The sequence below is a fragment of the Patiria miniata genome, unplaced genomic scaffold, assembly GCF_015706575.1.
Source record: "Patiria miniata isolate m_02_andy unplaced genomic scaffold, ASM1570657v1 HiC_scaffold_3, whole genome shotgun sequence".
NCBI classification, from domain to species: Eukaryota; Metazoa; Echinodermata; class Asteroidea; order Valvatida; family Asterinidae; genus Patiria; species Patiria miniata.
This window is the reverse complement of record NW_024037069.1, coordinates 2,718,367-2,731,289: the sequence shown is the minus strand read 5'-3', so window position 1 is coordinate 2,731,289 and position 12,923 is coordinate 2,718,367. Positions and strand designations below refer to the sequence as shown.

General features: G+C 42.3%; 1 protein-coding gene across 1 annotated transcript in view; it reads left to right on the top strand.

Annotated features, from left to right (window-relative positions):
• The first annotated feature begins 1,466 nt into the window (after positions 1 to 1,466).
• The window catches only part of LOC119737538 (prestin-like), a 44,422-nt gene continuing 32,965 nt past the window's right edge, over positions 1,467 to 12,923 (top strand). Inside the window, exons 1-4 of the mRNA XM_038211970.1 lie at positions 1,467 to 1,602; positions 7,910 to 8,251; positions 9,225 to 9,335; positions 12,337 to 12,500. Coding sequence (XP_038067898.1) covers positions 7,936 to 8,251; positions 9,225 to 9,335; positions 12,337 to 12,500 — 591 coding nt within the window. The 5' untranslated portion in view covers positions 1,467 to 1,602; positions 7,910 to 7,935. The remainder of the gene's footprint in view (positions 1,603 to 7,909; positions 8,252 to 9,224; positions 9,336 to 12,336; positions 12,501 to 12,923) is intronic.

The following is a 12,923-nucleotide window of genomic DNA, read 5'->3' as shown; positions in this document are numbered from 1 at the left end:
CGCGTGAGAAGGGGGTCAGGGTCACGCCAGGAATCATCACACCACGCATTATGCCGAGGTAACACTTTTTCAAGTAAAGCATGGTCCCCCTCCATCCCCCTTGCCCAGCACCACAAAATGCACCACGGACTGTTCACTATGACACTGAAATAAAAAAAAAAACAGTCTGTATTCAATACTGACCGTTTTGCTGTTTTTCAAAGTTATTTGTGTAAAACTGTAAAACAAAAATCATTGATCGTTATGCTGTAATGCATTTTATTAAACTTATAAAACAGAGAAACCGTATTTATCTTATTAAATACCGTTTGACCGTTTTTCAAAACTGTAAAACGACAGAACGGTCAATGGTTTGTTTACTGTTTTTGTTTTGAGGAAATGCAAAACGGTAAAACGAAATAACGGTATGTCCCGGGATCCACAATCCCGGGACACACCATTATTTCGTTTTACCGTTTTGGATTTCCTCAAAAACAAAAATGGTAAACGAACCATTGACCGTTTTGTCGTTTTACAGTTTTGTAAAACGACAAGCGGTATTAAGATAAATACAGTTATTCCGTTTTATCAGTTTCATAAATTTCATTACAGCATGACGGTCAATGATTTTTGTTTTACAGTTTTACACAAACAACTTTGAAAGACAGCAAAACGGTCAGTATTCAATACAGACTGTTTTTTCTTTTACTTCAGTGTCATAGTTAACAGTCCGTAGTGCATTTTGTGGCGGTACTTAAGTTATGGTGGGCAAGGGGTGGAGGGGGGCCATGCCGTGCACGAAGAAGTGTTACCTCGGCATAATTAATGCGTGGTGTGATTCCTGGCGTAACCCTGACCCCCATCTACTGAGATTAATTGGTGGGGCTTGAAGAGTTGCAAGCAAAAATGGCGCTGGGAAATTTCAAGGGGGACATTAAATGGTTACAGGATGGTAAGACGTATGAAGAAGTTGCAGATATGTTGGAGGAAATGGGAGTCCACCGCGGCTCTTCAAAGCCAATATTCTCAAATTCTAGTGTCGTGAGAACTAGAACGACATAAATGTAAGGAGGGCAATTTCACAGGCAGTGACCCTCCCAAGGACACATTAACATTCCAAGGTGCATTGCTATAAGATTGCATTGTCGACAAGACTATTGACCGTTTTGGCATTGTCATGTTTTAGTAAACAACACTCTAAAAATAAAGCAACTAACCGTTTATCGCTTTTAACCAATTTACAAAAACAATAAAAAGGTAATTGTTTTTTGTGACTTAATACCGTTTGACCCGTTTTACAAAACTGTAAAACGACAAAACGGTCAATGGTCCGTTTACTGTTTTTGTTTTGAGGAAATGCAAAACGGTAAAACGAAATAACGGTATGTCTCCGGGATTCACCTCGGCCACCACGCGTAGCTAGCTCAGCTCCACATGGTGTACTCGACTCATAGACACGCCCCCTGACTACATTTAAAGCGCCCTCAGTCGACACCAAATGATGACAGACGGCGATGTCTGGATGTTATTCGGACCGCATATATGCGGAAAAGGGGATTTTTTTCCCATCATTTTTTGCACCATCGGGATCGATTCAACCCGTATACTTTTTGTGAATTAAACGTAAGTATGTCAAGAAGTACCAGACGGTAAAATACACTGTATACAGTGGCTGCACCAAAAATCCAAGTCAGTTGTCTTGGTCGTTGTTAACGTGGCGTTTAGCTAGCCACGTTCACAGTCGTTGTAAATCATTGTGTAGCCTTAGCTGGAGTTACCCAGCCCTGAGTTTTATCATTGGGTTGTCTATTAGGGCTGGAGCTAGTTTTTCTCATAACTTGTAGTATAGGCAAAAAATTTTTGCATGACGTAATGCTGAAGTGTAATACCCGATGACTGTTTCATGCATTAATAAGAGGTTCACTCGTATCACAGTGCGGTACTGGAACGGCAACCGTCAAGTAACACTGCACTATGAATGCACGATAGCTGGCCAACTCGACGGTTGCCGTTCCAGTACCGCACTGTGATGCGAGTGAACCTCTTATTAATGCATGAAACAGTCATCGGGTATTACGCTTCCGCGTCACGTCATGCACCGACCGCAAAAACGCCGAGTACCTGCGAGCTGTACGTGCATGGTAATCGACCGCCATTCATTGTACACAATTTTTTTTTGTGCACAAACCAATTGCGGTCCTGGCCATGCCAGCAAGGTTGTCAGGTTAGCGGTTATTCCTCCTGTTTTCACTGCAATTGTAGGCTGAATCTTCATCGTGGATCGTTTTTTACTTCAACATGTTCAAGGACCTGTGTAATGGTTATTCCAGGCAAGTTTGGGGTGAGTTGCAGTTGCAATTAGTGTGTAACGGGGACAAAATTGAACATTTTCCAAAAATGTTTGCCTATACTACAAGTTACGAGAAAAACTAGCTCCAGCCTTAGTCCGAGTAACTTGGACCTAACTTATCGCCTTTTTTTAACATTCGGACATGGTCTGAAAAGGCGATAAGTTAGGTCCAAGTTACTCGGACTACTCCAGCCTTAACCCTTACCCTACTTGACCCTCCAACGCATGCCAATATGTGCCTCAAGAAAATCTCCTATGTTTTTTGCATGGCCCTCCAATATCTGCCATGTCATTTCAAGGGTAACTGGACAGGCACTCCAATACATGCCACAGAGAACAATGAGAGTCCTCTGATAACAAAGTGAGTGCCCCCAGCTGGTCAGTATCAGGCACCCTCCAGGGCCTCCAACTCCTGCCAATTGGAGCCTTCACTGCTAAGACTTGTTATCTGCCAAATAACTGCAGCTGGAGGGCATTGGCATAACCAACTGACATGCAGTAAACTACCCTCAGAGAGTAAGGGTTATTAATAGACAACCCAATGATAAAACTCAGGGCTGGGTAACTCCAGCTAGTGTAGCCTAGGCTTAGCGCTGTTGTGCCCATTCTTGAAAATCACGCATTCTTAAGAATGTGCATGCACATTCTTAAGAATGTGCAACTGGATCCTTGCGCAATCTTCGCAAAAAATAACTCTTCCAGATTGAGCGCACATTCTTAAGAATGCGCGACAAGATAACGGTCTTGTCGATGCCGAGCACCGGCTGCGCTTGGCAAGTCTAGCTGCATCCTCGTTCACTAATTCTTAATAATTATACTGTTGCAACGCAAGGCCCTGAAAAGTAGAGTGGATATGATAAGTATAGGCGTATTGATATGGGGGGTGGGACCGGGAAAAAATAAGAGACATAATAATAGTTAATACTAGTGGAAAGAATTCTGATTTTTGGGATAATAAAAGTGGGGGGGGGGGGGGAACGTAAGAATGAAGAATGTGAAGAATGAGAATGAATACTGCGACATCCCATAGTGCTAATGCTATTTCCCCTTTAAATTGCCACCAATTTATTGTTCACACCCCACCATTACGTCGCAGAGCTGGATTCTATCTAGTCAAAAGAGCAATTTTGGCAGCTTCTGGACATCGGGTTTTTTTTCGTGACATGCATATGATACATACAGGGACTTGTAACTTGTCTAGCCTAAACAAAGCACTTCCCAGACTAGTTCCCAGTCCTCCGTTATTACAAAACTTCCCATAGTGGGCAGAAAAAAGCAATAATAACAGGTTTAATTTGATTCAAATTATCGTAGAGCTCTATACGAGTACAAAAGCATAGAACATTTTCTTTCCTCTTTATATAAATTGTTTCCCTTTTAACCGCTATACATTTCATTTAGCATAATTATGTCGTGCAATGTTTGTTAAGATTGGGCAAAATTCATAAATTGTGCACGTGAGATTCCCACCCAATCTTAAGAATGAGCACTCATTCTTAAGAACGCGTGCTCGTTCTTAAGAATGGGCGCTCATTCTTAAAAATGCGCGCACATTCTTAAGATTGCGTGATTTTCAAGAATGGGCACAACAGCCCCACTAGTGTGGCCGTGGTATGCTGCGCTGAACCACTGGCCACACACCGTGGTACCGCGCACTACTGAGGGCGTTTTCATAAAATTTACAGGCAGTTTCTTACATTGTATTCTATGATGTCCCATCTATCACTTCTGGGATGCTTAGGTGTTAGCTGGAGTTACCCAGCCCTAAATGTTATCATTGGGTTGTCATTTACTAGGGCTGGAGCTAGTATTTCACGTGACCGAGCAGCGTAGGCAGGTCCCAAAAAAAATTGCGTCCCCGTTACACACTAATTGCAACTGCAACTCACCCCAAACTTGCCTGGAATAACCATTACACAGATCCTTGAAGTAAAAAACGATCCACGATGAAGATTCAGCCTACAATTGCAGTGAAAAAAGGAGGAATAACCGCTAACCCGACAACCTTGCAGGCATGGCCAGGACCGCAATTGGTTTGTGCACAAAAAAAATTGTGTACAATGAATGGCGGTCGATTACCAGGCACAGCGAGCTGTCAACTAGTCGTTTTTGCCAGCTGCGCTGGCTGTTGGCGCATGACGTCACGCAGAAGCGTAACTTCCAATGACTGTTTCATGCACTAATATGAGGTTTACCACTCGCATCACAGTTGCGGTACTGGAACTGCAACCGATAGTGCATGAAACAGTAGGTAGCTACTTAGGTGTAATGATGTTCAATTTTCCGGCGAGATATTCTTGAATCTTTCTGGAGCCCATATATGCACTCGTGATACGTGGAGCCTCATAGTTCTAGGAGTACACTCGTGAAACGTCTGGTGATGGCAGCCATTTTGAATGTGACAAGAGATTACCTCAAGCTGTGACGTCGTGTTTATGCAAATTGCTTGTCGAGCGAGGGCGCGAGTTGCAAATGCGACGGCTGTTTCCTGATCCAATTAAAAATGAAAATAATACCCTGCGCATGCGCTGCACGGGCATTGATGTCAACGGCTTGGACGACGCGCGCGACACAGGAAACAGCCGTCGCATTTGCAACTCGCGCCCTCGCTCAACAAGCAATTTGCATAAATGCGACGTCACAGCTTGAGGTCATCTCTTGTCACATTCAAAATGGCTGCCATCACCAGACGTTTCACGAGTGCATATGGGCTCCAGAAAGATTCAAGAATATCTCGGAAAATTGAACATCATTACACCTAAGCATCCCAGAAGTGATAGATGGGACATCATAGAATACAACCATATGTAAGAAAGTGCCTGTAAATTTTATGAAAACGCCCTCAGTAGTGCGCGGTACCACGGTGTGTGGCCAGAGGTTCAGCGCAGCATACCGCGGCCACACTAGTGGGGCTAAGCCTAGGCTATGTTGTTGATTAGTCCGAGTAACTAGCATGACTAGGAGTCGTAGGACTCTTACGGATCTCTTTTTTAACATTTGGACATGGTCGGGCGATAGTAGAGTCCTAGCCCCATAAATGTGGCCAATATACTGGACTACCTCCGTGAACATAGGCCACACTTCCAGTTCCACATGTACAAAAATGTGTCGAACTTTGTCAAATTTTGATTTTCACATGCCTTAGAAGTTAGAGGCTTAGGCCAAAAAAAAAAAGTCTCCGGTTTCTGGTATGCGCGCGCGTCGGCAAAATGAAAAAGTTTTTTTTTCAATACAAGATGATGTCTCAAAACCGCCAAACTCACTGGTTTGACTGGAATCCTGCTGCTGCACAATTCTAACGTGTTTTTAGATGGGGTTATGATCGAGAATAAGCTTTATGTGGCCTCTCTGGACTCCCATATATTTGCACTAAGTTTAGTCGGGCACCATTTGCAGTCATCAGCCGACATTTGAAGCCAAAAAAAAAAAACAGGTAAAAAAAAAAAAAAGCCGCGTCGCCCCACCACTTTTTGGGCAAGCTCCATACCAGAAACCGGAGACTTTTTTTTTTGGCCTTGGTTTGTATTTTTTTTTGCTTTAAGCATACACACCCTCTTATAGGCTACATGTAATCAGAAAGTGCTGCCTTTTTCAGATGTCTAATTTTTGTGAAATTTCATGTTGAAATTTTGATACGCAAACGTGTGCAAATGAATCTGGAAATGTCACAAAAAATAGACATCTGACTCGCCATATTTGAGGCTATACCAATACCATTTTGAATTCAGGAAAAATTTTTGCACGGGGTCTGGCTAGACTATTTCCTGGACCTCCTAAAGAATATTGGGGACAGAAGGACAATGGGGAACAGGAACCAGACTAGCCCCATAAATGTGGCCTATTTACTGGACTGCCTCCGTAAAACATAGGCCACACATCCACATGTACAAAAACGTGTCGCACTTTGCCAAATTTTGATTTTCACATTTAGGCTTAGTTTGTAGGTTTTTTTTGCTTAAATAGAAGCATACTCGCCCTCTTTATAGGCTAATCAGAAAGTGCTGCCTTTTTCAGATGTCCATTTTTCGTGAAATTTCCAGATACATTTGCACACGTTTGCGTATCAAAATTTCAACATGCAATTTCACAAAAATTAGACATCTGAAAAAGGCAGCACTTTCTGATTAGCCTTTAAAGAGGGTGAGAATGCTTGTTAAGCAAAAAAAACCTACAAAGTAAGCATAAATGTGAAAATCAAAATTTGGCAAAGTGCGACACGTTTTGTACATGTGGATGTGTGGCCTATGTTTACGGAGGCAGTCCAGTAAATAGGCCACATTTATGGGGCTAGAACCAGACTAGCCCATGGCTAGCATCAGACAGACTACATGTAGATACTGAGACGGCCGCTAAAACTACGGTACCCTCCGTACAAGCACTCCACCGATTAGGCATACTTTGGTGACTGGTGCACGGTAGCATTTTGTACATACCCACGCTAGGTACAAATGGCCCTCCCGAAAAACAGTATAGAGAATACAAATGAGAAAGATGGTAACCCTGTATTGATCTACACATTCATAGCATTTAATATACATGTAAAGACCCCTTAAATTGTTCCCAACAAGTAGTAATTTTGAAAAAAGAGCAAACTACAATGTAGTCTGAAACTTATGAAGGGTTTGCCGAGTTGCTCAGTTCTTTTCACAACTCTTCTGTTGAGGGCATGTGTGTGACGTCACCGTCGTCGACCGAAGAAAAACAAGTCACGCTTTATCAAAGACTGTTTCATGTAATGATACATGCTCCGATCTGTGCCGTAAGACAGTATGGGCTTTGAATACACCCAAGGTGGAGATGGCTGAAACGTACACATTCTAAACAACTGACTTTTCAGCCGTCTCCACCTTGGGTGTATTCAAAAGCCATGTACAATTCATTATGTTTTTCATGCAGCAATTGGATGCCGAGAGAATCTAATGTAGGGTTATAACTCTGACCTGGATAAAGTGGATGTATACACCGTATGGCTCTCTTCTGTATCATTTCTATCTTGCTGGACAAGTGTAGTTAGGCAAGCTGCTGTGCCATACTTGGCAGGCATATTCTAGGACTGGTCTTACCACTGACAAGTAAATTTTTAGTAGGTCAGCTTGATACACACCTGCACGTTTCAGCTGATACAGCATATACAGTGTTTTACTGGCCTTAGGAACTATGTGGTCAAAAAGGGATTTTTTTTTTTAAGGTGGGACGGTTCTCCCATCACCAGAAAATAACTCCCCCCTAAAAAAAGAAGCATAATTAAACTCAAGTCATGAAACAAAAGCAGAGTTGCTTCAGCCTTTACAACAATCACTTCGTCAACCTCCAGTCGGTAATGGTAGTCGGTAGTGTCTATGATGAATTAGTCCCTGTAGTGCCCCAAACCACCCTGCTGTGACTAACTGCGATGCCCAAAACTGCCCGAGCACTGTACATGTATGGTTTTATTGATGTATCAGGGAATATATTTAATGTAATCCAATGTACATTTAGGTGCTAATAGGTTAATATCATCAGCCCCATGCAATAAAAAAGTTGAGCCTTATAAACTAATAGTATTTTTCACACTTTTGAACTTTCTATTCAATTGTTCAGGTAGTCCAGAACAAAACTAGCAAACAATGGCCACTGACGAAGGCAACGAAACCAACCATGCACGCCGGCGAAGGCACAAGCCCATGAACATGAAAGTCTCGCGCCCGGTTTACACGGAGCAGGCATTCCAGGAAGGTTACGAGCAGATGGACTTGGACCAGTCCTTCTCTGCCCGGCTACGGAAGTTTGTAAGCCGGCAGCGATGCACCCTGCAGGGAGTCAAGAGGTGCCTGATTGGTCGGTTTCCCATCCTGAAGTGGCTGCCGGCCTATGAGGTTCGCCGTAACTTGCTGAGCGACGTCATCTGTGGTTTGACTGTGGGAACACTCAGGATTCCCCAAGGTACCGTATTTAACCCCTTGGATATTTTGTAGATAGGCCTTCTGGATGTATCCTGAATCTGTCAAAATCACCAGCAAAAGTCTGATGGATTCTGATGGATTCAGGACACCATGCGGGCATAGAATAGGTACAGTATGTTTCTCAATAGAGTCTTCAAAATCCATCACCTAAATTTCTGGTGGATTTTAATTTTAATGGATTCTGGTGGATGTGACTGATCAATCCAACAGGGACCAATGGATATGTGTAAAATATTTGGATCCTGTTGGATTGAACAGGGTTTTTAGGGTTAACACCTAACTCCCTAGGCCTTTTTTGCTAGGATGTAGCCTCAATCCTGCAAAATCCTCCAATTGGCCTCATGGAAAAATAGCATATAGCCTGAATCCTGCAAATTCCTCCATTATTTCTTGAATATGGTCCGCGGAGGGGTGACCGCTGCCTGAATCCTGCAAAATCCTGCGACAGTGACTGTCAATATGCTGAGGCTTGGCCAGTGACATCATGGAGCAGTACAGAGGATTTCAAACATAATCCAGGCCTATATTTATGCACGGCTTAGCAAAAACAAGACAAGGTCCGGCCCAAGACCTTGACAAAGTGCATCCTACGAAATCAGTAGCACACTTTTACCATGTAACCTCAATCCTCCAAATTCCTCCACTTTGGCAACTTAGGATTTTGAAGGATTCAGGGCGGTTAGGGTTATGAGGAGCACTGATTCCATTCGGTGTGCACACAGTGTGTATATGCTCAGTCGGGACCAAGGCTTCATGTTTGCTATAACCACAACTTCTGTTATTTATATTAATGAGAGTCGACTGTTTATGAATAGGTGCAAGAAGAGAATTTCCGTTGAAATGGCAGCAGAACATTTTTTGCCCCTCAAAAGGGTCCTAACATTTCTACAACAGTGTTAATCATTTACTTGTTTCTCTTTATCCCATTATCTGAATGATTATTTCTGGTACAGCTATGGCCTATGCCCTCCTGGCCTCGTTGCCGCCTGTCTACGGTCTGTATGTGGCTTTCTTCGCGGTGATAATTTACAGCATTATGGGAACGTCACACCACATATCCGCCGGTAAGTTCTTCAGTAATTTGCAAAATGAAAGCTGTTCCTTACTTAAAGGGAATATACATCCTTTGCTTTTACTGTAATTTTCAGAAATGGATGGAATTGGGGGGTTGGAAATATATAGCAAATATGGTTACACTTTTTTTTTGAGGTTTTGGGTTCGAAAATGCTATAAAATCCAAGAAAAACAATCATTTTCCTGTAGTCTGGTTCCCTGACTCCATATAAGAAGAAACAGAGCAGTTTACATACATTGGGGATTTGTAAGGTCAGGGAACCAGTCTAGCTGGCTCGTACCCGTTCATAGGTTTGTAATCAATTGCAAACAAGTGCGATGGTCAATTGGGGCCAGTATTTGAAAAAAAAGCCAGTTTTGATACAAAAATACCACTTTTCTTGAAAATGACATTATACCAGGTGCCATGATTTTACAGGATGCTTTACACTGTCATTCACTAACAGTCCAGCAAAATATTTCAAAATGATTTGGTGTTTTATTTTTTGATGTTTGCAAATGTTGTATTTTCCCTTTAAAGGGAAGATACAACATTTGCAAATATCACAAACGAAATGATCAAATTATCACAAAATACCTTACTTGATTGCTAGGGAATGACAGTCTAAAGTACATCCTGTGAAATGGTTGCTCCTGGTGTGCTGACATTTTCAAGAAAAATTGTATTTTTCCAAAGCTGGTCGGCTGACCAGCGTTGGAGAAAACTGGCTATATTTCAAAAACTGTCCCTTATTTTTCCATAATTAGTTATTCCGCAGTTTCTTTGCAATTGATTACACACCTGTGAAGGGGTACAAGCCAGCTAGACTGATTCTCTGACCATACAATTCCCCAAAGTCTATAAATTACTCCGTTTCATCTTAAGTGGGGTCAGGGAGCTAGACTGCAAGAATATTGTTGGTTTTCTTGTTTTTTTTCCCAGCATCTCCAAGCCCAAAACGTGAAACAAATCATTATAAACATACTAATCCTCCAAATCCATTTATTTCTGAAAATTACAACAAAAGCAAATGTACATTCCCTTTAAACTCTAGACTAGAGACAATGGGTTAGGGCTGTCCATTTTCAAATTATTTGATATTCGATTACTCGAAACTGCGTTTGACCGAATATTTGGATATTCAAAATTGCCAGCTGCATCTGCCTGCTGCGGCGGTCAAAAGTTGCGCACAGAGCACGCCAGTTCAAATCTGCATTTGGCAATCGATGTAGGGCGCTGGAGTGTTTTGCACTAAGTATTATACGACTACAAAGGGCTTTACCCTGCTAAAAAGAGGGGAACAATAAATCGGCGTCGACAAAAAAGTTATCGGCGACAAAAAGTGGCACCTGACAATAAAGCCCTGCAACTTTACGGTCAAAATAACATCACAGTCGTGCGTATGTGCGTATTTTGCTTTGTTTTCAAATATTCAAACCGGCACGAAGGTATTTGATTATTCGGTTGATGATTGAATATTCGAGTACATGTATTTGGTACATTGTATATTCCGCATAGCCGTACAATGGGTTTTCTGTGATTACAATAACCCCAAGGACCCGAGCCAAGTCCTTGGGAAGTTTTCCTGTACAAACCTTAACCCTAACCCCCTAGGCCCTTGTTGCTTACAACCATCCTCAATCCTCCAAAATCCTCCAAAATTTTGCAACTCCGCCTAAATTTTTCAAAATTGTCAGACAGTCCTGCCTCAAAATGCATTAATCCTCAATCCTCCAAAATCCTCCTCAGCCCAAAACTTTGCACTCGTGTTTAAATGAAGGATAACCAACGCCAAATCCTTCAAGATCATCAGACAGTCCTGCCTCAAAATGCATTCATCCTCAATCCTCCAAAATCCTCTTGTGCTTCAATCACCATTCATCCTCAATCCTCCAAAATCCTCATGTGCTTCAATCACCATTCATTCTCAATCCTCCAGAATCCTCATTTGATTCAATCACCATTCATCCTCAATCCTCTAGAATCCTCCAAAACCGCCAGGAGGATTTGGGAGGAGTGAGGTGGGTTAGGGTTAACGGACACGTCAAGAAAATAACTGAAACAATACTAGCCATGCATTTGTTGCTCTTCTGTTGACATTTTCCATTATACTGTTAAATCAGGAGCCAAGGCTGATGTTCGGTATAGCAGAATGTTTGGTACAGTGGAATGCCGCTATAACATTGTATAACAAACATCGCGGGATCCACAGAAAATGTTCGTAACAGCGATAGTTTGGTATAGCGATTTTAAGCTGCCGATGCTCCGGTACTCACTTTTCAATAAATAGCACCCTTCATAACTTCACCCTGCACGCCCTGGTAGTTACTGAAAGACAACTTCATTCGAACACGTGCCGACTATTGAATTATGTAATTTCACAGTTTTGAGCTTACTACCTACATCGATGGGTGGCTTTCCCCTTCTATGCCCTGGGGAAATAATAGCCACTTTCGCTCTTCTGTTGACGGTTTTCAACAACAATGTTCGGTTGGTTTTGTACACAAAAATCAGGAGCCAAGGATGATGTTCAGTATAGCCGAATGTTCGGTATAGCGGTGTTCGGTATAGCGACGTTCCACTGTATAGCGATGTTCCACCGTATTTAAAATAAGGAAGGGGACAGAAAATCCTTTTGTATTGTAAAGTAAAGTAAAGTCTGTCGCGAGCCAATGTGGCTCATCAGGCCGGCATTTATCTCCGGTTTCAGTGGCATGAAACGACTGAGAATATTTCTACTCCCCCTGGATGGGATGCTAGTCCATCGCAGGTTACTCCCCAGCTAATGCCGGTACCCACTTATACTCCTGGGTGGAGAGGGGCAAGTGGGGGTGAAGTGCCTTGCCCAAGGACACAATACATGACCAGCAGCTGGATTCGGACCCCGGACCCTCTGATTATGAGTCACGAACCCTAACCTCTAGGCCACACACTCCCCCCTATTTTTGTATTGTATTGCAGTATAAAAGCACTATGAGACTTAAGCAGAGTTGTTTATTTAATGTTTGCAGGAACATTTGCTGTGGTGTGTATCATGACGGGCAATGCAGTGGACCGGGTACTGAGCGACCCAAGCAATGCTGCATCATCAGCTATTGAGCAGACAGACGAGGACAGTGACCTACAGAGGGTCTATGTGGCGTCAGCGTTAGCTGTGGCAGTAGGGATTGTCCAGGTAAATACATGTAAGATACAAACAGATTAGGGTCATTCCACCATGTTAGGGAAAAATGTGTGACATATGACCATATTATGTAAAAGCATGAGTGCCTAGCTAGAGGTTGCTGTCCGTAATATTTTTGGGGGTGTTTTACTACTGCAGAAAGTTTTTAATAATTTCAATGCATTTTGCCAAAAATATGAGCAAAAATGTCATTTCGGACGTAACATTGACACCATGTCAATGTTACGTCCAAAATATGACATGTGTACCTTTTTTTAAATTTCTGTGAATCTTTACTTAAATTCACTTTATGTACTTTTTACTATAATAAGAAAAGCTTTTGTTATGGAAGTCAGGTATCAAATTGAGCAGAAATGATAGCTTGGTTGTGGACGTAACATTGACACTGTGTCAACCCCAAATGTCACACTTCCA